We start from the raw sequence: 27186 nt of genomic DNA, 5'->3' as shown, positions 1-27186 counted from the left end.
TATAATGGAGAGAGAAAACATTGGCAAGAAAAAAACCAGGTCTGTTTGCCATGAGTTGGCTATAGAAATAAGTAATTTGCTTTTTTTAAAAAAAGGGAAAGATAGTGTATGAAAAATCCCCAACACCTTAGGTGTGATCATAGGAAACACATCTCTATGAATGGAAATAAACCCAGGAAGGTGAGTCTATGTACTAGCTACATTCATGCCTTTCACTGGCCAGTAATGATGTCGACCAGGGTATTCACATACCAGCCTGTTTCACAACAATTTCTTTTATACTCAATGGATATATAAATATATTTTAATATATAATATACATTATGTATAATTATAAAATGTTGAGCTTAAAGCTCAACATTCCAAAAACAAAGATCATGGCATCTGGTCCCATCAATTCATGGCAAATAGATGGAGAAACAGTGGAAACAGTGGCAGACTTTATGGTTTTGGGCTCCAAAATCACTGCAGATGGTGATTGCTGCCATGAAATTATAAGACGCTTGCTCCTTGAAAAAAAAGTTAAGACTAACCTAGATAGCATATTAAAAAGCAGAGATATTACTTTGCCAACAAAGGTCCATCTAGTCAAAGCTATGATTTTTCCAGTAGTCATGTGTGGATGTGAGAGTTGGACTACAAAGAAACCTGAGTGCTGAAGAATTGATGCTTCTGAACTGTGGTGTTGGAGAAGACTCTTGAGAGTCCCTTGGACTGCAAGGAGATCCAACCAGTCTATCCTAAAGGAGATCAGTCCTGGGTGTTCATTGGAAGGACTGATTTTGAAGCTGAAACTCCAATACTTTGGCCACCTGATGTGAAGAGCTGACTCCTTTGAAAAGACTCTGATGCTGGGAAGACTGAGGGTGGGAGGAGGAGGTGATGACAGAGGATGAGATGGTTGGATGGCATCACCAACTCAATGGAAATGAGTTTGAGTAAGCTCCAGGAGTTGGTGATGGACAGGGAGGCCTGGCATGTTGCAATCCATGGGGTCGCAAAGAGTCAGACACGACTGAGCGCTGAACTGATATATAGTTATTTATATATAATATGCATTATATATAATTATTTATATATATTTCCATATATGTTAAATTATTTATGTCTATATATAAAAAGGACTTCGCTGGTGGCTCAGAGGGTAAAGCGTTTGCCTGCAATGTGGAAGACCTGAGTTCAATCCCTCGGTCGGGAAAATCCCCTGGAGATGGAAATGGCAATCCATTCCAGTACTCTTGCCTGGAAAATTCCATGGACGTAGGAGCCTGGTAAGCTACAGTCCATGGGATTACACCTGGGGGAATATGAGCTTCTAATTTTTGGTGCTGGTGGTCACAGGGGGGATTCCTATTTCTTCCCTTTAAAATCCACTTTCAGTGGACATTGAATTTCCAAATACATGAGGTTTTCTAAAGTATCTTTGATATTAAGTTCTTATTTAAATGCTTTCTTCTCTGCAATAACTGTATTGTTTTTCAGTCTTCTAACTTTATTGAGGCTTTTAATGGCTAAATCAAAGATATCTCTTGGTAAATGTCATGCTGCAGTGGAAAATAGGTGAGTTATTTTCATATCTTTAAAAATATGATTTCTAACATAATTCCACAGTGGTAAGAGAACAGACTCTATGATTTCAATACCTTTAGACCATGAGATTTTTGCACCTTGTTTTATGTCCCTGGCTATGTTCCAATGCCTCCTAGTTTACAGTCTATGGGAACTTGAACAGAATTTGTATCCTATTATTGTGTGAAAGTTGTACGAATCTTAATTATGCTGAATTGGTTCATGGTGCCTTTCAGGTCTACTATATCTTTCTACTGTTCTGTATATTCATTCTATTAATTTTTGAAAGTCTGATATTGAAACTCCAACTAAAAACCTTAATTTACCTACTTTAAAAAAAGAACTGTAATATATAGCAGAACTATATGTAACTTTGTTCTGTATTTTCTACGTCTCCTATAAACATGTTATCTTACTTTAATAATTTAAAAAATAAGAAAGAAAAATCCACTTTTAAGGCTTAGAAAATAAATTTCTATAACACATGTACCGAATATGGCTTCATTAAATAAAGTTTCATAATTTCTTAGAACCTCAAATTTAACAGATCCTGAGTCAACTAAAGAAGATGGTTACCTCTCTCCCCAAAGCAGGATGACTCTTGGGGATAAATGCCCCCACTTTCCCTGGTGCCGGCTGTGGTTAATTGATGTGCACACTGTTCTGCTTGGCTCTGATACCCCCGACTCACCCCCGCAGCCCCGGGCCTCTGCCTGTCGCCATCACGCGTCTCGCGGACATCCCCCTGACAGGACACATCAATTCCTAGTGCTTTTCACCAGGCCTCGGCTCTGGCACTTTCCCCTGGGGAGACCTTTCCTGGTCTCCATACTTAACCCTTGAACCCGGCCTAATCCATCAGCCTCCCTGAATGAACGGTGATAGAGAATGCTCCTCCCCAAAGACAGGCAGCCAGCCTCTGCACTTCAAACTCAGAAGGCAAGCCAGCAGTGGGTCTGCTTTCTGTTTGTCAGTGTCGCCAGCTTCTTCACTTACTGATGTTTTTATTGTGGCCATGCCCAGCTGCCTGAGTCTGGGCAGTGCTCTTCATGGAGACATCAGTAAAGCGCTTGTTAAATCTCATAGATGCTCTTTTGAAGACGTCCCCTGGGACCCTCCTTGGGAGCTCCCCAAACTGGCAGCCAGCACAACTGTCATTTTGGAATAGGGGTTCCACGAAGCTCTAAAGAACAGCTTCGTGACCCACACTCCCAAGCACGGTTTTTGGGTGCTATTACAAATCACAACTTCAGAGAATGAAATATAACCCTCTGTATTAGGCAAGACAAGCAATAATGGGCAATAAATATTAAATATGAAAACGCACTGTTTGAGACCTCCTTACCTCATAACCGAACTGCAGTTCATCAGAGGTCAGCATGATGATATCATCATCAATAGCCAGGACGGCCTCTGTCTCGATTTCATCGTAAGGGAAGAAGCGGTTACTCAACTTGTTTTCAGCTGTTCTCACAACTTTTAATGGAACCCGGATTTTGGGCCACAGAGAATCTGGAAAAAGAAAAAAAAAAAAAAACCAAGGTATTTATGACTCTTCTAACTTCTTTGAAAAGATAAACTGGTAAAAGCCATGTCTCACAAATAAGACAGAAGAAGCAACTCAAAGCTGTGACTCTCATGAAATCCACAGGCGCAGGGCTTCCCCGGTGGCTCAGTGGTAAAGAATCAGCCTGCCGATACACGAGATGTGGGTTCAATCCCTGATCCAGGAAGATCCCACATGCCACAGAGCAACTGACCCGTGTGCCACAACTACTGAGCCGCTGCTCTAGAGCCCGGGAGCCCCAACTACTGAAGTCCCGTGCGCCCTGGAGCCCACGCTAGGAAACAAGGGAAGCCACTGGAAGGAGGGGCCCTCGCACTGCAACTAGAGAGCAGCCCCCACTCTCCATAACTGGAGAAAAAGGCCGTACAGCAACGAAGACCCAGCACAGCCAAAAATAAATAAGAATATGGGGAAAAAACAATAACCGCATGCACAACTACAGGAGGGCATTCTTAAAGATGAATTTTTATAATATATCATAAATACTTCTCTTCTCTCTACATCCTTACAACACTGCTGCTGCTCAATGCTGTCTTAACCAGAATCCACAAACAGGCTCCAAGGCACAACTGAGAGGCCGGGGGTGGGGGTGGGGGGTGCCAAACGACTTGATGAAGGTCACAGGGACAGGGCAGGAGCAGGCATGGGCCCTGTCTGCCTCATTCTCAGGCCCATGGTTTGAACACCAGGACTCGACCACCTGGCCACCTCTGCATAATCCTTCCGGGTGTGTACACCCAGCCCCAAACTTGCCTGCAGCCCCTCTGGGAAACATTTGCTGAAAGAAGATGAGAGTGCCCACTTCCACCACCAACGGCTCCCAAGGCCGCCGAAGCCACCCTCACAAAACCGTTGCCCTGAATGAGTTCAGCTTTCCTAACTCAGCACCTCACCGCTCAACAGCCGCTCTCTCCTGACTCACTGGGTTTGGGTTCTCATCATGACCAATTTACAGAGTAAATATCAAATTTCTAGGTCCGATTACATGGGATTTTCTGGTATACTGAAGACCCACGAACTTGTGACTCGCCTTACATTTTTCCCATTCTACTTTGAAGCAATTCAACCTCAGGTTCCTCATTTTAAAGTGATGCATTTAGCACAGAATAAAATTAACACTTCTTTGGTACAGGACCTATGTCCACAGACCTCAGGGTTCTTTACAGAGGGCAGTTTGTTCTTCACACAACATTTGTCAGATGAGCACGGAAAGGTATCATATTGCTTCCAGAAACCCAACACATAATTGTGGGATGGTCTAGTTTTGTGAGTCTTGAAGCCCCAAAATGCCTGTGGCCACTCCGAAGTTATCATACCGAAGGATAAGTATGACTGAGGGAAAATCAGGAGGAAAAAAGGTTGCTCTAACAGACATCATATAAAATATCTTACTTCTGCATAATTTACAATGTGTCCAGGTAAGGTGCTCCTAGGTTCTTGGAAGAGGCCTGTGAAAGTGCGAGGCCCTGTAATTAAAGAAGATATTCCTATACATACATACATACATATATATATATATATATATATATATATATGGAGAAGATAGTCCTTAAGTTCTAAATAAGCCTAGGGCCTAAAGTGCCTGGTGACACAGATTGTAAAGAGTTTTCCTGCAATGCAGGAGACCTAGGTTCGATCCCTGGGTCAGAAAGATCCCCTGGAGAAGGGAATGGCTACCCATTCCAGTATTCTTGCCTGGAGAATTCCATGGACAGAGGAGCCTGACAGGCTATAGTCCATGGGGTCACAAAAAGTCAGACACAACTGAGCGACTAACACTTTCACAGCCTGAAAAAGCTTAGGGTCTAAAAATGTGTTCAACTCCAAAAAAAAGCATGTTTGAGAAAGGACTGGAGACCAAAGAAATGATCCAATGGGTCAGTCCCTTTTAATCAATACTTAACCTGGTCCAGAATGACATAATCAAAAACTGTCTTCAGAATAAATGGATAGGCACAGGACTAAGAGACTGGAGACCTGAGTTCTGCATTTCCCATGGGGTTCTTAGGCAGGTCCCTTCTTCTCAGGGTAAGAATAAGTGGAGAGAGAGAAGGGAACCTTCATTAAGCAACCAGTATATGCCAGATACTTTACAGGTGCACTGTCATTCATCCTCCTGACAAGTCTATAGAGCAGAAATTATTTACAGAGTAGGATTCACAAGGCTCAGAGAGGTTAAGTACATTGGCTGGGGTTAGGGCTAAATGATACAGCTAGCATTTGAATCTAAGTCTGTTTAGCATCAAAGACCAAATAGGACCTGCACCGTTTACTGCAGCTTGAAAATGTCATGTTTCTCTGGATCTGGAACAAAAACAATCATCCTTATTCTTCTCTGCTTCCCATTCCCTCTTCCAGTTAAGTAAAAGAAATCCCTGTCATAAATCCAAATCCTTAGAAAACATGAATAAATTGTAATATCTAAAAGTGAAGGAAGTTATAGCTCTAACTAGATCAGTGGTTATCTTTAGATCAGTGGTTCTCAAATGGTGTCAGGATTCCTTCGTGCTTTTAAAAACTGTTGAGATCCCCAAAGAGGTTTTATTTATGTAGGACACACACACACAATTTATTATATTCTGAATGAAAACCAAGGAAACTTTAAAACCCAGGACACACGAGCATACCCTCCATCAGCCAGTAGAGTGGTGATGTCATCCCATGTTGGGCAGTCCCTGGAAAACCCCACTATGCACACGTAAAAAATATAAGCGTGGGAACGCAGGGTGACTCAGCATTCTCAGAGAAAGAATTTCAACCTCACCAACCCTGTGAAAGGACCTCAGGGATGCTCAGCAGTCCCCGGACTGCACTTTGAGAACCTCTGTATGAGACCTTGTATTTAGATTTGGGTACTGCAATAGAGCTGCCCAGCATGGCTCAGACGATAAAGAATCTGCCTGCAATGTCGGAGACCAGGGTTCAATCCCTGGGTCGGGAAGATTCCCTGGAGAAGGGAATGGCAACCCACTCCAGAATCCTTGCCTGGGGAATTCCATTGGCAGAGGAGCCTGGAGGACTACAGGCCGTGGGGGCGCAAAGAGTCAGACATGACTGAGCGACCAGCACACAAACACTTACAGAAGAACCAACAAACTGGGAGATAGGCGGAGTTGATGAGGACAGTACAGGTCCTCGGATCCAGGATCTCTTTAAACTGAATATGCCATGCACTGCCTCTCAGCTCCAAATTCACCCTTCACTGCCCTGGGGGTGATACTGGCAGCCAGCCCCATCACCATTTCCCCTTTGCCCACTGACTTGATGTTAACACGTCAGCAGCAGGTGCTGGAGGGACGCTGGGAGGTGAGGGCTTTGCTTCCTGGTTCTGGTGTGCCTTTTTCACTTGCTCCTTCGGTACTTGGCCAGCAGGTAGGCAGCAGCACCCCTCTCCAGCACATGTAGACGGCACCCCCAAGGGAGGCTCCCAGCAGGTTCTACAGACACCCCAACAGGCTCCCGAAGGAGTCTGGCAGCTCCTCTGCAGGCAGTTTCCTGGCAAGTTCTGTGATACCTTCAGCAGCAACTCAGCTGAGGTTCTGCCCTCAGGTGGTTCCTCAGGAACTGAAGCCCTCGCCAGTACCCCTCTGAGTCCAATAACACCCCCCGGATGGCTTCCCATTGAATTCCATGGGTATCCAAAGGGGCTGCTGGTTTCCTGTTTGCCAGACTCAGCCTGTGGCACCTGAGCAGCTTCACCATGCAGTGGGTCTGAATCTCAGACCGAGCTTGGGGAAGCGCTCTCAATCCCCAAGCTGATTTCCTATATCCCGGGAGCTCTCTTCACCCTTTAGCCACCAATCTCCTAGTCCTCCTTAACAATTCCTAGTTAAAACTTGAACTTTTCCTGGTCAAGTTGCTGTGTGGTTTCTGTCTCCCACCTGGACCTTGACTAACACACTAGGGCTATCAGAAGGGTTCCCAGATGAAAGGCTTCTGAATGGCTTCTCTATGGCTTCTGAAGCTAGAAGCGTGACCAACGCCTGGGTGAAAGTTACAGGGAAACCGATTCAGGCTCAAAGTCGGTAAGAATGTTCTGATGGAACGAAATGCCTTCAGCAACGCTATGTGCTCTTCCACGTGAAATGTACCAACTTCAGGGACCAAACAAGACACCTCTGAGGACTGTATGGCCAGTCACGTTTCACAGAGAGAACAGTCTTTGGAAAGAGCTTCAAATCTCAGGTGTTTGTATTCCTTATCAGCTATGTGATCTTGAACAAGTCCGTGGTTCTGTACCTGTTTCTTTGACTATGAAGATGGGATAGTGACACCATCTCCACCTGTGGCAAGGCGTGAGGAGGAACAGGAATGCTTTTAGCAGCTCAGTGCCCAGCACGTGGCAGAACGTCCACCAAACGTTGGCTGTGCTTTCCCTTGCAAGTCTGTGCCTATTTACAGACCAAAGGATGAACCCTAGGTAGTGGTGGCAAAGAGGCACACGTTAGATCTCGTACATCACTCCAACAGTCTAGTGGCATGTCCTCAGCTTTTATCTTCAAAGTTCACTTTGAGACTAGCGGAAACCCTGCCATTAATCCTCTAGAACTGAAAAAACCTAACTTGCCAACAGTTCCGTTGGCAAGAAACATGGAACTCTTGCCAAGGAAATTTCACAAGGCAACAAACAGCCTCTCTTTCTGCAATACAGAAAGAGGCTAGAAAACAGGTGAGCTGCTTGCATGATGTGTCAATGTTCTCGACCCTGGATGAGAGTCCCTCTCACCCAGGGAGTGTGCACAACATCTTCAACAGAGAGTTTTCCACATTCTTTTCCTATGTGTAGCCAGAAAATTACTCAAGACAATGTCTAAAAACAACCTTCCTTGATAAGGTCTTTGATAGGGAAGTTTTAGCAAGTGAGGAAAGCTAAATGGGTACAGATGGAAATGTAGAATGAATCGTGGCTTTCTTGGAAAGGTGATTACCTTTTCCTGTCCTGAGTTGGGCCTGGAGAGCCAAAGGCAGCTTTGGTAAAAGAAGTCTCCATCTCAACGGTCCAGCTCCCTATGAACCACTGTGACCACAAGGAAGGACTCCAAGTAGAACTCCCAGTTGCTTGTTTTCACAGCTTCAAATAGAACAGGGCTCTAAGGAGGGGATCCAACTTCCTTGGGCTTTTGTATCCCTTCTGTGGAACACGGGAACAAGAAAGTGGCTAGCCAAAGAAGCAGTATAATTACTCCCTGCCTTAAAGAAGGTAATTCTGATATAGGATTTTGATACAGTTTGGGAAAAAAAAAAAAAAAAAAGGACAGGAATACAAGGTAGGAAAGAAAAACGTAAGTGAGAAAGAACAGAAGACTTGTATTTTTCTTTCCGTTAGTACTTCCAAAAGAATAAGATTTATTTTTCTGCCTCTCTTCGAGCCCCTGATAAGAACCTGGTTGATCTGCATAATCCCAAATCAGAGACCTGACAAAGCATGATCTCCTTGCTGCTAAACAGCAATCTGAATAGACACAGTGGGGCTCGGGGCACAGAGCATGAGCTTGGATCCAGAGAGACTTGTGTTCATTTCTGCAGACCTCTGACGTGTGTGTGTTAGTTGTTGAGTCGTGTCCGGCTCTGTGTGATGCTATGGGCTGTAGCCCACCAGGCTCCTCTGTCCATGGAATGCTCCAGGCAACAATACTGGAGTGGGCTGCCATGCACTTCTCCAGTGGATCTTCCGAACCCAGGGATTGAACCCGGGTCTTTGCACTGCCGGCGAATTCTTTACTGTTAGAGCCACCAGGGGAGCCCTAGGGCAAATTACTCAGTTAATCTGAGTTTCACTTTTGTAAATGGGGATAATATCAGCTTCTTTCAGTTTTGTTATAAGCAGTAGAGACAATACGTGTAAAGCACTCAGCACAGTTCCCATTCCTTGGATATAAAAGGTACACGATACATGTTGTAACAACACTGTATCATTCTCATTTTCACAGATGTGCGTAGTGGTTCAGTCATGTCTGACTCTTTGCAGTCCTTTGGACTGTCGCCCGCCAGGCTCCTCTGTCCATGAGATTTTTCAGGAAAGAATACGGGAATAGGCTGCTATTTTCTTCCTCCAGGAGATCTTCCTTACCCAGGCATCTTCACAAATGGATTCTTGTAAGGTCTTACAAACTTCACTTTGCCTCTGACATTTTGAAGCGGTGTAGACAGAAGAACAGGTGGTGACTCCTTAGCACGCAGAAGGAAACAGTGTCACAGCTAGAAACCTCGGGTTCTTCCACCACTGCTTGGCCCAGGTGGGGTCTTTTCCTTATTCTTTTAACCTCTAAATGGAACTGCATGAATTGTAGCTTGTGTCTCATCCTGCGAATCTATAGCTGGCAAAACAGAAATGTCACCTTCCATTCACACAAAGTAGTCTGAAAAATAAGATTTCTCAAAAACATTGCCAAATTTATGAAAAACAAACAGCTGAGCCAACTGACCTGATAACTTTACAGTTCTGAGCTTTAGTCCAACTTGAAGGAGAAAAAGAACTCCTTGTGTTAAGGATTTTTTTAAAAACATGTATTGATTAACAGTTTTCTCCAAGTTGGATGCCAGGAGCCATGTGAGCTAGGAGAATTCTCCAACTTGGCAAAGGTACTACGAAATGTTCAGGCTGTCCGACGATGACCCCAAGTCCATCCTGGGGATCACTGTCAAACACAACCACAGATTCACAAAATCAACCATCAGGTTATCTCTGTACAAATCTTGAGCTCCCTCCAGAAGTCCTCAACCTGCCTGGTGAACAGCGGGTCCCCAGAGCCTCACTCCCCACGGTCCCTGAATTCAGCTGGAAGGAAGGGCACTCCTGCTTCTGCTTCTCGATGGCCCCCATCCCGACAGACCGCCCTGAAACGCTCAGCCAATCCCATCCTGCCTATTAAGAACTGTGGAAGTAGCAACCCGAAGCTGGGGTGGCCATAGGGGAGTTCCCTGAGATCAATTCAAATTTAAAAACTGAAATCAGTTAAAACAGAAGGCTGAGTTAAATCTATCTGAAATGTACGATGTAACAGCTTCCTTCAGGCTGAGGCCAGGGGCCAAGCCTAACAACCTCTATATCCATCAAGCCGGGAAACTGAAAAGCTGAGGTCGGAGGAGGGCAGTGGCTCGCCTCTTTCGTCTGACAGAGCTCAAAACCAACGTGACGAAAGCTCGCTGGAAATTTCTATTGCCTAGTCTAAGTATTTACTTAAACTTCAAACCCAGCAATTTAGACTTAAATGTAACCAAAAAGAAAATACTATTTGGTTGGGTTGGAGAGTGAAAAAAAAAAAAAGTAGAGGGGAGGGATTTCTGCCTACACTAATCCTCCCAGCAGCAGACATGTTAACCACAATATTTATTTTAGTAAATGTAGAGAAAGTGAAAAACATCACTTTTGCCTCTAATATTTCAAAGCCTTGGACTTGTCTTTTAAAAAATATATATGTTACTAATGCCGTACATGAAAAATCAGATGCCTTTGCTGGCACGAGGGCCAGAGCTGACAGCCCCATTTACCAACTGAACAAACACCCCACAGAAGATTAAACACAGTTCATGTTCTCCCCAAACAACCACAATGCCAGAACCAGAGCCCTGACCTAAAAACCACTGTTAGAAAAAAAGCTGGTCCAGCCCCTGAATGTGTCAAAATTTGGGCCTCATCAGTTGAGGGCTCTTTCCTCTCTAGAGCCAAAATATTTCAAAAATAAACTACACTCTTGGTCATGACATTCACCACTACACTTTGGTAGGGTGTACCAAAAATTAAAACTAAACACCCAACTCCAGAACCTAGGTTTGTGCTCTTGCTTTTAGTGACAGCAATGTAGGCAGGACCTTAGACCAAGAAGGAAGAAAACTAGTTCTCTTTCCTCACAGTTTGCAGTGATACTTGCTCCAAAGAAGTGACTCAAAGTCACATTAAATAAGTCACCTTATGCCCAAAGTGGCTAACCCGGGTTTCTAAGGAGACGTCTCTTCTGCATTTAGCAGCAGCACTGCCTGTCTGGGCAGGAGGGTGGGGTGCAGCTGGGGTGCTCCCGCCCTGGAAGCTGGTGGCCTCGGCATGCAGCAGGGTGACTGCAGATACGACACACAGCTGTTCCAGCTCCAACAAGGGACACACAGCCTTCCTTCTGAAACACAACCCATCCTTTATGAATGAAGACTCAGATGAGCAATGCAGTGCCTCCGATCCACTCACTCTGGGTGGACCCGGGGCTCTGAAGAGCCTCCCTGCTGTCCCGTTCTGTCCCCTCGGCCTCCTCCTCCTCCCCCTTCCCGTCAGTTTCATCCTCTCTCCCTCTGAGAAGGTGCCAACATCCTCTTTTTCTTCTACCCTTTTCTGTCCCCTTTATTGAGAGTCAAACAAACAAAAAAAAATCCAAGAATGTTGGGAGGAAAACAACCCGGCACAAAAGATGAGAATAGCAACAACGATAATAAACGCCGTGTGCCTCAGGGAGTACTATGGGCCTTCACGTAAAAGAGCTACTTTGTTTACTAAACTGTGGCCCCCTGAATCTAAAAAGCAAGTACTGATGCAGAGAACAAAAGTCCCACCAAGGAAAAAATTTTAAAGTCTCAAGAGGGCATTTAAATCCTGATTTGCCTCACAGACAGAAGTACATTCTTCTCCCAGCCTAGACTAGGGATCTACTACTGGGTTTTCCAAGGTTGACTATCCCGACTTCAGGATAACCAATTAAACGGGAACAGCCATAAAAAGTGCAGATACTACTGTCAGGCAATAAACTAGACCTTATCGGTGATAGTGGTGCACATTACAAACTTCAAACTCATTCCTTGCTCTAATCCATCAGAAACTTCCTGGCTTTAATAGGCTATAAAGGGCAGGGGCTTTGAAGTCCCTGGGATTAGGATCCATAATAGACGGACTGAATGAGAAACGAAATGCAGGTGGAACGTACATTATGCGTCCTGAATTAAAAACAAATCCAATGAATCAAACAGGCTCAGCCCGAGCTGCCAGTCAGCAGATTACAGGGGTGGCCAAGGCAAGGGACAGAGTGATTACGGATGAGCTGGTGGGAACTTCCAGTGAGGGGTCACTTTAAGGAGCTGATTCAAGCCTGGGAGGGCGCACTTTGCTGACTCTGCCCATCAGAGGTGAGGCCGTCCTTTTTGAAGAAGAGCACAGTATCAGAGCCGAGATAAGGAAGGAGAAAACTAATGCCTTTTAAACTGACTTTTCATGTAAACAAATCAGCTGAGAGGGTTGAGGGAAGCTGAGATCTGTTTTCCCAAGGCTGATGGCCTTTGATCCTATTGACTCCTAAGCCCTCAAACACTTGTGGCTACAGAGCATGCCATGGGCTAAGAGTTAAACCGGCCACCCTAGAACAAGAACAAGATGACTGAGAAAACCAGGGTCATGCTGCCTCAGGAATGGCATTACTGTTGACAAAGCAGGAAAGTTCATTTAAGACAAAGGCTGCAAATCATTTGTCCATCAAAAAAACTCGATCCCATTGAGACGAACACAAAACGTCCAAACCGGGCCTTTCCTGGACACACCGTCTCTCCGCTCGTCTTACCTTCAGGAGGGTTTTTATTCTGATTGTTCCAGACGACCAGCAGCTTGGATAGGCTGGGCACCTTGGACACTTCAGTGATGACCCGGAAGAGGCTCTCCACTCGGTCGTAGGTGAGGACGATGGCCGTGAAACCTTGAGATTGTGGGGGGATGAGGGGAAGGAAGAGAGGGTTGCTCACACTGCCCCACTTCTGCAAGAGAACAGATTAATATGGGTCAGAGAAGGATCTAGTAACAATGGTGCTGGTCTCTTTCTCAGCATGACCAATAAACCGGAACACGGGAGACTCGATGTAGTTTCTACCATGACCAATCCAAGAGGCAAGCAACTGTTCAAAGTCTTCCCCACCTCAAAATCTGTACTGATGCTGTTTAACTGAGTTTGGCTCTGATACCCTTAAAAAAAGAACCAGAGAATCTTTGCAGCTAAGAGGAGATGTCTAGTTAAACATGGCAGATTAAACACATGCGTTTATCTCCATTCCCTCCCCAAACCCACTAAAATGGCAATTAATAGATAAAAAATATAAATCTACCCAGACAATGAAATGGGAACAGAGACAGCAGCTGATGAGCAGCAGCAACATGCTTCTGAAAGACTGAAAGGGGCTGGAGAAGTGGTGACGGAGCAGAAGGCTGAGAGCTGCAACCCAAGTGCTACAAAGGCGGTGGCGAGACAACAAGGCAGCCAAGTCCCACTGCCAGCCCCACAACGGCCCAGGGGCTGTGCTCGGCGGGCCTCACGAGGTAAGAGGAGGAGGGCGAACACAGGAGGAACAGCTGAAATACGTGCAAGGAGCAGCGACAGGCTCAGGGCACAAGCGTTCCCACCACCTGCCCACTCAGCCAGAAAACTACGCTTCTTCCTTACCCACGCTACAGAAGGGAGGTTGATTCTCTGAAAAACCTAAAGCTCTAGACATGGAAACATAGGTACTGAAGAGAGGAAAATGCAGTTAGAGCCTAAATTTTGAATGATGAGCTCTACAGCTTCCTCCCCTTCTAGCAACCCAAACACTAGCAGCCATGTGGTTTACTTGCCACTCCACCACCTTACAGGGAGCCCGCATCACCTTACAGCGAGGCCCCACCACCTCACAGGGAGGCCGCATCACCTTACAGCGAGGCCCCATCACCTCACAGCAAAGCCCTCCAGGTAACAAGCTTCTCTTAAACAAAAAGCTTTTGATCAGCTTTTTAGAGCTTCCACAGACCCTAGAATCAGACATTTCAAGAACATCTTCAGCATGAACAATAGAAAACAAATGAACAGAAAGAAACACAAGAAGTCAGAGAAAACAGAGACAATAGAAGAAGCCGAGGGGTGGTGGTTTAGTTGCTCAGCTGCGTCCGACTCTTTGCGACCCCATGGACTGTACAGTCCATGGAATTCTCCAGGCCAGGATACTGGATTGGGTAAGCTATCCCTTCTCCAGGGGATCTTCCCAACCCAGGGACTGAACCAGGTCTTCCGCATTGCAGGCAGATTCTTTACCAGCTGAGCCACAGGGGAAGCCCAATAATTTATGTACTAAACAATGCATCTATTTAAGGTATGCAATGGCTTTGGTATATTACACTGCTAAATTTTAAAAACTGGTAAAATATAACACAAAACCTGCCATTTCAAACTCAAGTGTACATTTCAGTGGCATGAGTTACATTTACATTCACGTGCTTTTACATGAAAAGCCTAACTTTAGGACCTAACTTCAGCTTCACCAGGAGGAGGCTGAATATGAAATGGCCTGTTATTCTGGCTGCTCACGCTCCTTAGTCTTTTCATACTCTGGGATCTCCAAGGTTTCCCCCATCACCCCCATCCATATCACTGACGGACAGCCATCACCACGTATATGACAGCAGCTGTTTGCCAGATGTGACAGTGTGGGGCAGGAAATGCACACACGCACATGGAATGCACATGGATGGGAACTCCAGGAGACCGAATGGGATTCCTGGAGTCCTAATGTCATCAGGATATTAACGCCAAAATGTCCACAACAGGCCATAATTAAGATTTCACAACCAAGAGACACCACAGGAAAGAGTATCCTCCTAAGGCTGACTTTTTGTTTCCACAATATCACTCTTGGGCATTAAGCTGTGGTTTTAGGACGGGGCCTGGATCTTCGTGTTTCCACCCTGCATCCGATCACCTTTGCAGGAACACCTTTTCATTTTCTACTCCTATCTTACTCATCAGTTTCCTGACTTGTATGGAAACGGAAGTAGCCCTGTGCTACTAAGTCACAGTTAATCACTAAGGTTCGTGGTCTCTCTGCCCTCACCAACCCAGCCCACTCATCAACCCCTCCCAACACAAAACTTGTGTGCTTGAAAATCACCATTTTAAATGGAAAAGCAAAAAAAGTTTTTAAAGAAGTATGTAAAATAATTTAATATGTGATATCAAAATAGTCAAGATTTACTAAGTACTTTGGTTTCCCTGACAGCTCAGTTGGTAAAGAATCTGCTTGCAATGCAGGAGACACCAGTTCGATTCCTGGGTCAGGAAGATCTGATGGAGAAGGGATAGGCTACCCACTCCAGTATTCTTGGGCTTCCCTTCTGGCTCAGCTGGTAAAGAATCCGCCTGAAATGTGGGAGACCTGGGTTCAATCCCTGCTTGCTCCAGTATCCTGGCCTGGAGAATTCCATGGACTGTATAGTCCATGGGGTTCCAAAGAGTTCAGTAAAGACTGAATGACTTTACTGTGAGGCACTGTGCTGTACATATATTATCTCATTTGAGCCTCATGACAACCCCAAAATAGATGGCTACCACTCTCATTTTACAGATGATGAAACTGTGGGATTACAAATAGTGAATGATGTCTATTCATTTGCTTTACCAGTCCAGAAAGGAAAGAAGAAATAGTGAATGATGTTCATGGTCATATAACCTATACATGACAGAGCAGGAAAGCGCCCAGGCTGTCTGACTCCAGAACACCAGGATGTGGTGTTTCATGGTCCTTCCCCAGTTTGAGGTAAGCATCACCATTTACAGACTCTGGAACTGTGGGAAACTCCAGAGCTTATTACTTGTAGCTCTTTTCTGAGAAGAGAAGAGAAGAGAAATGCTGAAGGTTTTCTTGATTCTTGATGATCAAATCTGGGCCAATAAGTAAGAGCCCACCTAAACACTATGATTTCACAGGGTACATGGAATAAAAACACACCAAATACATAACACTGACACAAAGGGAGCACATAAATTTAAAAAGGTAAATACACCTCTAACACAGGAGGAAAAACTATTAAACCTCCAACAAAATGAGGTCTGTTCTTCGGGAGAAGTGGGGAACGCCAGTACACTCGCATGCCTCTATGACATTCAAAAGAGGGGGAAAATTCCCTGAGAGATGCAAAGCTTGGTTTCAGAAAATGAATCCCTTGGAATTTAAACCCCCCGAAAGGCATCACAGCTCTGGTTTCACAGCACTGCCAGGAGAAGAAACGAAGTCTCTGGCAAGACAGCAGATCCTGTCTCATCTGGTATGCCAGCTCCCTTCGGGAAGCGGATGGTTATGGGATGTGGGAGGAGATGAAGGATGGGTGGGAAACGGACAGTAACTTGTCTTGGCTCTCAATTTTTCCACACCGCTCACTTGTGTGCCAACAGGGCTTGAAGACTGGAGAAGCAGAAACGGCAGCATACTGGGGGAGACAGGGCACGTAAAGAAGCGCAACAAGCTCTGAAATCTTGCCAACGCTTTCCCATAAAACACAGGCGCTGAGATGAACATGGAGGCGACACAGAAACCGCTGAGCATGGGTCTACCGTGTTATGAGCCTGACGCTTTACTGTAGGACATGCCTTCAAAAAGTGAGCCAGCACATTGGAGGTCAGTTTTAGAATCACATGTCCTTAATCAGAACCCAGGATCTTCACTTACCAGCTGTGTGGCCTGGGCAAAGCGCTTAACCTCTCTTGCACCTCAGTTTCTGAATCTATAAGATCACGTTAAAACTACAACTTATCTAGGCACAAGTACAAGTGCTAGTCACTCAGTTGTGTCATACTCTTTGTGACACCATGGGCACCAGGCTCCTCTGTCCATGGGATTTCCCAGGCACGAATACTGGAGTGGGTAGCCATTCCCTTCTCTAGGGGCTATTCCCGACCCAGGAATCGAACCCGGGTCTTCTGCCCTGCAGGCAGATTCTTTACCACTGAGCTATGAGGGAGGCTCTTTTCTAGGTAGTGTTACTTAACACAATAACTAAATTATTAACATGTCTTACTTATTATTTCTTAACAATCTAGATGCTGTTAATAACAGTAACAAGCTAATAAATGTAAAGTGCCTGACACATAGCAACACTCGATAAAGGAAGCCAACAGATGGTCTTATGGGAACAGCAATTTCCCTGGGATTCACTTTCCGCAGGTCTCAAAAGCAGGTGGGAGGTGGCTAAGTGATCATGAGCTATCTTCCAGCCACTAGGATCTTAAATGAATCCCTTCTTCCTCTCTACCTTCACCTCACCATGCTCTGGGGTCCTGGTTTACCTGGATTCTCCTGGATTCTTCTTCCTCTCCAAATACACTTTTTATTTTCAAAGTTTTTCTCTTTTCTGTCCTATTCATTATATTTTAGCTATCCTGAAAGCGTCATGAAAACCAGAGTCATAACCGCTATTAACACTCAGCGCCTAGCACAGTGCTTGGTGCGACTCAACAAAAACTTGTTAAAAATGATGAAGCCTAAATTGTGTTCTTTCTGTTCTCTGTGCATGGGTGTGAACAGCTAATGTACATTCAAATGAGTGACATCAAAGCTCTGAAATGGTTTCCAACTTAGTTCATTCATTTTAAAATACGCATCCACAATCTTATCGTGCTAAGTATTCTGAAGAAGTGTATTAGGATATTTAATAAACAGTGTGACCCTGGATGCTGACATTTACTGTGGTGTGGAAAACCTCCTCTGTGACTCTCAGCTTCCTCACCTGTAAAATGGAGAGCCTGACAGCACCTCCCTCCAGATGATGCACGTGCGCCCTCAGCCCAGGGCTCAACACAGAGCTCCAGGGATGCAGAAAGTGAAGTGACAGTCAAAGGCGCTCAGTCGTGTCTGACTCTGCGACCCTGTGGACTATACAGTCCACGGAACTCTCCAGGCCAGAACACTGGAGTGGGTAGCCTTTCCATGCTCCAGGGGATCTTCCCAACCCAGGGATCGAACTCAGGTCTCCCGCATTGCGGGCAGATTCTTTACCAGCTGAGCCACAAGGGAAGCCCAAGAATACTGGAGTGGGCAGCCTGTCCCTTCTCCAGGGAATCTTCCTGACCCAGGAATTGAACCAAGGTCTCCTGCATTGCAGGTGGATTCTACCAACTGAGCTATCCAAGAAGCCCTGAATGAACTGAGCTATCAGGGAAACTAGGAATGGTAGTTGTAAGTAAACACAAAAAACTAGCTCGCTCCAATTCATATTCTTATCTGCCAAAACAACAGTATTAGCAGCTCAGCAATCTTTCCATCAGTATGATTTTTGGTGCTCATTCATTCAGTCAACATTTCCTGAGCATAAACTATAAGCCAAGAATAGGGTTAAAGACGCAAAGACAAATTCCTTCTCCTCAAACAGTTCAGAATCTGGTAGGGAAGACAGCTAGGTAAAAAGACAAATTATAACGCAAACAACAAGGTCCTCAAGTCCCGGGGGCCCAGAAGATCCACAGAATCACCTCCATCTTCCTGGAGGAGGTGAGGAGGGGACGGAGCTAATCAAACAGCCGCAGGGCAAGCTGAGTGGCAAGTGCTGAGACCTGCTTCCTCGCTGGCCAGGGGCAGACTCTGCCAGGGCCAAGGTCGGGAGGAGGGAGGGAGGGGAGCACAGACAACGGACCTCAGACTCAAGACTAAAGCCACATCATGAAAAGCCCATTCGACAGAAGTTTCTTTTTAAGTCTCATGATTGGTTTTCTGTTGATTTGTTTTGAAGCTTTCTTGTCCAGAGTATTGTTTTACTGATAAATTAACACGGCTACCTTCACATTGTGTCTCAAAAGGTCAGAAACAGGAAATGCTGATCTGCAGCTGGGCTTCTGTGCTGGGTGCCTCTCCGTCCGCAAACATGATTCCATTTGCCTTTGGAGCCCGGTGATGGGGAGGAGAAAGGCAGCTTTAACGGGGTGCGTGCCTTCATACAGACACTCCACTCCGCCAGGGTAAGGTCAACAGACCAACCCCCAGAGGAAAAAAAAACTTACTGGAGAAGGACATTTCAAAAACAGCGTTTAGTCACCTCTGAAATACCGTTAAGGACTGACCCCCTGCTGGCTGACCAAAGAGAGTGTCTACAGTCTGGGACCTCCTGACCCCACTTTCTGCAGGAAATCAAGCAAATTTAAACCTCCATAATTTACTCAAGACTCTGACTTCTGCCAGGGAAAAGGCAAACAGCACTGGCAATTAACTCGGCGGCCTGATTAAATCTCAATCATGGCACGATGGGGCACGAAACCAGGCACCCAGCAAAAGAGGGGCCAGAGGAGAAGGCTGAGCCCTGCTACCGCAGCTGCAGCCTGGAACCCTGGCTCTCAAGGAACTTTCCGGTATGCTCGGTGAAACTCTTCACTCCAAGATGGGAGGTGATACCAGAGGAGGAGTGTGTGCACGGCGCGTTGAGGCCAAATACCTCCTTCCTCCACCACTCACCCTCCCCCCACTGCACTCCTCACTCAGAACAAACATTCTTCAGGGAAGCTGAGAAACTCAGACTGTTAACTTAATCCACGACAGCCATGACAACTGTCACATCACCACGCCCACTTTCGAGAAGTTCTACCGCATCTCTTATCCTGGAGCGCCCTGGTGAATGAATTAACAGCGAACAGACCAGCCAGCGAGACGGACTTGTGGGTTCGGGTGGCAGGATCTCTTGAAAGAGAAGCCTTGGGAGATCAGGCTTAAAGCCCACCACCAGTTCAAAGGGGTCTTCTCCTTCAAGCAGGGGATTCCAACTCAACTAACTAGGTGTGCCTTGGGCAGGCTCACACACAGGGAAGTTGTCTGGGCCCTTCCTGCAATCCTGTTTTACTTCCTTGGTTGAAAGGTCATGGGAGTCCTACACGAGCCTTAACCAAAACCATCCTGGCCAAAGTTACCTACCTACAGAAAGTGGAGGAAGCTGGTGGGCAAACTGCTAGAGCCATTCTGAAAGGGTCTTGCTGGAACTACAGGAGGATTATAAAATACACATTCTAATATCAACGAAAGGACTCTCTCAACCTACACTAGGCAAAACCCACACAGAAGGAATCACATTCAAAGCAGGATGATCCAAAATTTAACACCTATTATAGCAGAGGTTTTTTTTTTTTTTATGTCACTATGTATAACGTCCTGTGACAAGAAGAGAATTAAGCAGATATTTGAGTCAACCCACATTTGATTTAAATGAAGGTATTTTGCCAGAACAGAAAAGTGAGAAGTCAGAGGAGAAAGGAAAAGGAGAGGACAGGCTTGTTATACAGAAGCTTTCAAGCCCCTGGTTATGAGCAGCCTTACCTATCCCTACCTTGATCGAAAGGGCAGTTTTCATGGTTGTTTTGAAGTTATCAACTCTTACCTCAATGTGGTTTCAATTATGAATTACCAGACTAAAAGGGGGGGGGGGGAAGCTTTGATTTATTCTTTTTTGCTCCAATTATGCATGATGTGTTTCCACTGAAGACTTTGAAAAGTATTTCATCATGCCTCTCATCCTGAAGTGGTCAAAGGGCAAAACCAAAAGGAGTTAACCCTTTCATTTTTGCCTTGAGGTTCAAACAGCCTCCCTATCAATGGACATAGGGCAAGGCCTTTGAAGCAGAGAGGGCAATGAAAGGGTTAAGCATTAGCATCGCATTACTAACGTGCATAAGGGTGGTGTCCCCTGTCCAAAATGGTGAGATGATATTTATGTTAATGGGTGCTGGAAGATCTGAAAGGGGCAATCAGTAACGCGGCCCACGTTGCCTTAATCATTAACCCTCTGCAGCTTCTCTCTGCAGCACAGCACTGCCCTGGGTGTGCGCTGACTTGGGAAGCTGGAGGATGAGAGACCTAAAGAATGTGTGCCAGCGGGCTCTCTTAACATTGAGAGGGAAAAGATTCAGGGACAAGCCTGAAGTCTATTTGTTACACTGCGTCTTTGCCTCATCCCACCCATTAAAAAATACCTGACCGCTCTGAAAAATAAGGAGAATGCTGATGGCTAAATCTCCCTGACTTGACATTAAACAGACACATGAGAGATGAAAATCGAAGGCCAGAAATCCCTTTCAGTGCTGTAGACAAAACTAAGATAGTTAAATTATCAACTTAGAATTCCTACAATTTACTTACAGTAATGTCCTCACAAATCAGTTTTCTGTATGTTGGTCTTGGAAGGGGTCTAACCACATCTGGGTGGACTAGAGTAAACAGGTACTGTGACTCTTTAATATCCAAAGAAACTGAGCCACTGAGACTAACTGAGGGTCACAGGAGCAAGCCAGACCTTTTCACTGTTAGCCTCTTTTTCCTCTAGATGTGTTTCAGTTCAGTTCAGCCGCTCAGTTGTGTCCAACTCTGCAACCCCATGAACTGTAGCACACCAGGCCTCCCTGTCCATCACCAACTCCTGGAGTCCACCCAAACCCATGTCCATCGAGTTGGTGATGCCATCCAACCATCTCATCCTCTGTCATCCCCTTCTCCTCCAGCCTTCAATCTTTCCCAGCATCAGGGTCTTTTCAAATAAGTCAGCTCTTTGCATCAGGTGGCCAAAGTATTGGAGTTTCAGCTTCAAAATCAGTCCTTCCAATGAACACCCAGGACTGATCTCCTTTAGGATGGACTGGTTGGATCTCCTTTCAGTCCAAGGGACTCAAGAGTCTTCTCCAACACCACAGTTCAAAAGCATCAATTTTTCGGCACTCAGCTTTCGTCACAGTCCAACTCTGACATCCATACATGACCACCGGAAAAACCATAGCCTTGACTAGATGGACCTTTGTTGACAAAGTAATGTCTCTACTTTTGAATATGCTATCTAGGTTGGTCATAACTTTCCTTCCAAGGAGTAACCGTCTTTTAATTTCATGGCTGCAATCACCATCTGCAGTGATTCTGGAACCAAAAAAAATAAAGTCTGACACTGTTTCCACTGTTTCTCCATCTATTTGCCATGAAGTGATGGGACCAGATGCTATGATCTTAGTTTTCTGAATGTTGAGCTTCAAGCCAACTTTTTCACTTTCCTCTTTCACTTTCATCAAAAGGCGCTTTAGTTCCTCTTCACTTTCCGCCATAAGGGTGGTATCATCTGCATATCTGAGGTTATTGATATTTCTCCCGGCAATCTTGATTCCAGCTTGGGCTTCTTCCAGCCCAGCATTTCTCATGATGTACTATGCATATAAGTTAAATAAGCAGGGTGACAATATACATCTTTGATGTATTCCTTTTCCTATTTGGAACCAGTCTGTTGTTCCATGTCCAATTCTAATGTTGCTTCCAGACCTGCATACAGGTTTCTTAAGAGGCAGGTCAGGTGGTCTGGTATTTCCATCTCTTGAAGAATTTTCCACAGTTTATTGTGATCCACACAGTCAAAGGCTTTGGCATAGTCAATAAAGCAGAAATAGATGTTTTTCTGGAACTCCCTTGCTTTTTCCATGACCCAGCGGATGTTGGCAATTTGATCTCTGGTTCCTCTGCCTTTTCTAAAACGAGCTTGAACATCTAGATGTGTTTAAAAGCTCCTTTTTCTTCCGTGCACTGCAGTTTCACTACGACTGTCCTGCTTGCGGTTTGCTGGTCTTCCTAGCTCTGAGATCTACTATCATTCAACAGCTCTGGAAAACTGTCAGCTATTATTCTTTCAAAAATGGGCCTCTTCTCCATTGTCTCTCTTCGTCCTGGAACTCTGACTAGACATATGTTGGACCTTGTCCCTCTGCTCTCCACGTAACTTCAATTCGTTAATATTTTCTGTCTCTTTGGGCTGCATTCCAAACCATTTCTTTGAATTTAATCATCTAAAGTGTCATTCAGTCTCTATGTCACGTCTAACTCTTTGCAACCCCACGGACTGCAGCATGCCAGGCCTCGCTGTCCTCCACTATCTTCTGGAGCTTGCCCAAGCCTTGCAGCTGTGTTTCTGCTGGTTCTCGCTCGTGATACTGCCTTATTTCTTGATAGGGTTTGCCTTATTTCTGATCGTGGGGTTTTTGTTTTGTTTTTTACAGTGAGCTGCTCATTTTCCACAGACACGTTCATCATTTGAGAGCTGGACTGAAAACGAACCCCTACAGAGAGGGTCCGTGTCCACTTCTGCTGGCCCCTACCAACTCAGGGCCACCTCCGAGGAAATTCTCCTCTTACGGTTTGTTTGGACTATACCTGTAGTACGAACATGGACCACAAACCATGTGAAGCTGGCTTATGAATGCAGTGCTCAACAGCAGGGTCAATACAGACTTGCGCTTCTTCACCCCTTCACTCAAGAGGCTCTTTTAGCTCCCTGGCTTCACCCAGGAAGCTCCCGATAGATTCTCCAACTTGCTCAGGCCACACACTTTCTCTCCCGCTCCCCTGCTCCCTGCTTCAGACAGTCAACCAGGCTGAGGCTCTACGCCACCGAACTCTGCAAATGTCTGCAGTGAAAGCATCTCCCAGGACACCTGGCTTCACTTTGTTTAGGGTCAACAAGTATCTTACTTTTCACTCAACTTAGCAACAGGCTTTATCATACTTCATTCAATATTTTTGTTGTTCAGTTGGGAAGGTCATTTAGCATACCTAATCCACCAAGAAGCCAGTGACACAAGTCTTTCTATATTTACGCTAATAATTGAATTAGGTGCTATTGTATTTCCTGATTAATTTCAGGGCCAAGTCTGTGTGCAATACAAAAACAATTACTGCGACAACATCATAACCTATTATAACAGATGGAATGATGGACTGAGAATCTCTGCGTCAGACAAGTCACCACACTTCTGCAGACCTCCATTTCCTCATGTATGAAATGGGATGATGGAGACGCAGATCTTAAAAATAAACAAGACTCCCCTTCTTCATCTGTAGGAATGGAGCTAGCAGAATGCTACTTTGGGGATGCAAGGATTCAACAACAGAAAATACACAACAGAGCCTATCTGGGTATAAAACTGTGCCCTCTGTAAATTTCAGTTTTGTTCTCCAGAGTCCCACCCAATTCTAGAGTGTATGTTTCCATGTGATAGAACGTTACACTAGCAGCCTTATCAATACCACTTACAAAATGCTCCTACATACATTACTTCACTACTGTCTCATAATAATCCTATGAAATAAGTAATAGTTCATTTTACAGGTAAGGATAACAAATTTTAAAGAGATAAGAAAGCACAATGTCAGGCTCCTAAATGGTCTGGAACTCCAGTTGATTCCAAAATGTCCTTTTCAATGGCTTTGATTAGTAATTGGTAATCAGTCACTAACCACTACCCTATTCTTCTGAAACTATTATTACCCCCTAAACCCAGTCCTACACATGAGCAAATCGCTGTGAAGAGACATTCGGTAAGTAACTTCAATTTACTGGGATCATCACCAGGAAAGAAGGGATTAAACCTTGCAGTTCAGGCTGAGTTATTGTTAGCTTTCTGAAAGCTTACAGGGTAAACCCATCTGAATACTGCTCTAAAAATTCCAGTTACTATCGGAGTTTTAGCTACTTAACTTTTTTCTTTATATAGCACTGACATTCACATTTGGCTCAATGCCTGCCCTTCTTCTATAAAGCCAAACTACTGTCAAGAAGAGTGGGAGGGCTGCTCCTGATTGCTTTTCAGGTAGTAGAGGAAAAAGCTGACATTTTATCCTCTTCTTGCTCGGAAAGGAAGCCAATCATTTATAAGAACCCTCATCTGACTGTGGCTTCCATCAGTGGGATGGACAGAAGCCAGTTAAATGGCTCAACCTAAGCCGTATTCAAAGAATCTAGATGAGAAAGAGAAGGTTCCATATGCTGATGCTTTTAATAATTCATGAGTTATATCAGTCTGCAAGTAATAAATTTCACTAAATACATCTGTGGTAAAATGGTTTAAGATACTGTCTAATCAATTAAATGGGTGAATACAATAAAGTAGGAGCACATACAACATGTTGTTGATTTTACTGGTTCTTAACTTTGTATGTTAAAAATAACAGTTCAGTCGTTTGATAGTAAAAAATGTGGATTATTCTTAAGACACAGTCTTCAAATTCACCATCCTCATCCCTGGATCTGTTACTTAAAAAGTATACTGAAAACACTTAAAAAAAAAAACAACAAAAAAAAACTTCAGTGAAAAAGCTAGTAATTTCTCTGATTCAAGCAAACAGGCTGATCTATAATCCAAAGTGTTCAAGAATGCTAATGGTGGCTCAAAGCACTACTTCTCATGAGAGGTGAAACAAATTTATAGTTTCATCTGGCTATCCCACACCTGAAATACTCAGTTCGAAAGACAGGCTCCTTCTTTGGCCTGGGCATAAAAATGTTTGCTGGCGGCCCGCTGACTATATTTCAGAGGTCAGCTATGGTATGAAGGAAGACATCACTAGCTTGGTAAACAGACACTCTTGGGAAAGATTAAGTTATAGCTTGTGGCCTCCAAGCTCAAAGTACCTACACAGTTATGACCAAGAAAATCAAAGCTTTTGTACAGTTTTGAGCTGACAGGAGTATTAAGGTCAATACAAAGTGGAAAGAACAACCTCTAAAATGCAATCATTTCTTAACTTCTCCGGAATTCCAATAAGGTGTATGTTTTGTCTACTGTGTTTTAGCCCTGCTTCCTCCTGGGGGGAGAAGAGGGGGAGCATAAACCCACAGGGCACAAAGAACAGGCAAGGGAACAACAGTGGACAGGAGCTCAACGTATCTGGGGAGGCGAAAAAGACAGCGTCTCTTGCTGGACAACAGACAGAAACGTAGGATAAAATATAACAAAATTAAAAAAAAATATTCAGGAAATGGAAAGTTGCCAGGAACCCAAATCGATGAGCAAACTGCAAAGAACTGAAGGCGCCGCGGGGAGGCTGTCACTGGGCCCAGCGGCGCAGGGCGTGGACACTCACACCCACGTTGGACGAGGAGCACAGCTTTGGGCACGGGGGCAGAGGGGGCAGGCAGTGGGACTTACATACCAAGCCTGAACCCTTGAAGGCCTGTACAATCAGTAAAAAGGTGGTCCCGAAAGTCACTCCTAGAACATGGACATACAGAAAATCATCTGTCCTTTTCAACCTGAGTTTGGACGGGGGATGCTTCCAACAGAGGCTAGCCCTCGCACTGGTGTGGGGTTTAAATGGACCCTCCCTGTGCAGTATGGAAACCTCTGACCGAGAAACTAATGTTAAAAAGTGATTTATCTCTGCAATACCTCCTGGAACATCTGGCAGAAGCCACAAAACAAGAACAAACTCTCTGGAGAAATACCTTCTTACACTCAGGTGGCGAAGATTTCCACAGAAAACCTCACCAGAGATGAAACTCACATTCCAAGATTACAAAACATACAAGGAAATAATGCAACAAGAGCAACAGGCAGGAGGCAAACGACAGGGTTAGAAGCTATGAGAAATTTTAAAATTGAATTACTGGGGAATATAAAGTGAGTATCTCAAATAATTAACACACAAAAGAGGGAAGTGAAAATATATAGGGAAAAAAAGATACTATGAAAAAAGATCAGGCAGACAGATTTGAAAAATAGTCAGAGCTTCTAGAAATAACTACTGAAATTTTAATCCCACTGGATGGGTAAAAACACATTGGACATGGCCAAAGGAAAGAGCAAAATAGATGAGAAAAAATTTTCCAACATGCAGCACAAAGAGTTAAAAATGTGTAAAACATAAGGGGAAAAAAAACCAAACTTGAGAGACACAACAACAGAATTAAAGAGGTCTCACATGCATTTAATAGGATTCCAAGATCAGTGAGAATGACAGATACATAATATTCAAAAAGAAAATGACACAGAATATTCCAACACTGATTAAAAGACATGAACCCTCAGGTTAAAGAATAAAAATCACTCTCAAAAGCAGATAGAGCATGGGAATTAAAATTACCATTTGGCAACCATTATAACAATTGATTCAGACAAGAAATCATTGGTGGATGCTAACCCTAGTAAAGGTTTGAGGAGTAACAGGATATTTACACAGTCTCAAAGTACGTCCGAACAAGACACACTAAAAGAAGGAAGTAACCTCCCACTGGAGAAAGCTCTGAGTGAAGTTATCGTCACGACCAATGGGACAGACCGACATCACGTGTCCTCCAGCGTGATACACCAAGAACCAACATTACTTTTGTGACATTCCTGCCAAAAATACTTAACCTGAATTTCAATAATTTGAAATGGAATGCATAATTTAACACAAAAGCACCAGACAAATCCAAATCAAAGGATACCTTCCAAAATAACTGACATGTTCTCTTCAAAAAGGCCACTGTCATGCCAGACAAAGAAGGACCTGAGAAACTGTTCTAG

General features: G+C 44.6%; 1 protein-coding gene across 4 annotated transcripts in view; it reads right to left on the bottom strand.

Moving 5' to 3' along the window:
• Positions 1-27186, bottom strand: part of EXT2 (exostosin glycosyltransferase 2) — a 148952-nt gene that overhangs the window by 40596 nt on the left and 81170 nt on the right. For all 4 annotated transcript variants that reach the window (XM_070804090.1, XM_019975190.2, XM_070804089.1 and 1 more), the window contains 2 exons: positions 12670-12859; positions 2915-3081 (listed from right to left, as the gene is read on the bottom strand). In XM_070804090.1, coding sequence (XP_070660191.1) covers positions 2915-3081; positions 12670-12859 — 357 coding nt within the window. The remainder of the gene's footprint in view (positions 1-2914; positions 3082-12669; positions 12860-27186) is intronic.

The sequence above is a fragment of the Bos indicus genome, chromosome 15 (genome assembly GCF_029378745.1).
Source record: "Bos indicus isolate NIAB-ARS_2022 breed Sahiwal x Tharparkar chromosome 15, NIAB-ARS_B.indTharparkar_mat_pri_1.0, whole genome shotgun sequence".
Taxonomy (NCBI): Eukaryota; Metazoa; Chordata; class Mammalia; order Artiodactyla; family Bovidae; genus Bos; species Bos indicus.
The sequence above is the reverse complement of the archived record's forward strand: the minus strand, read 5'-3'. Positions and strand labels throughout refer to the sequence as shown.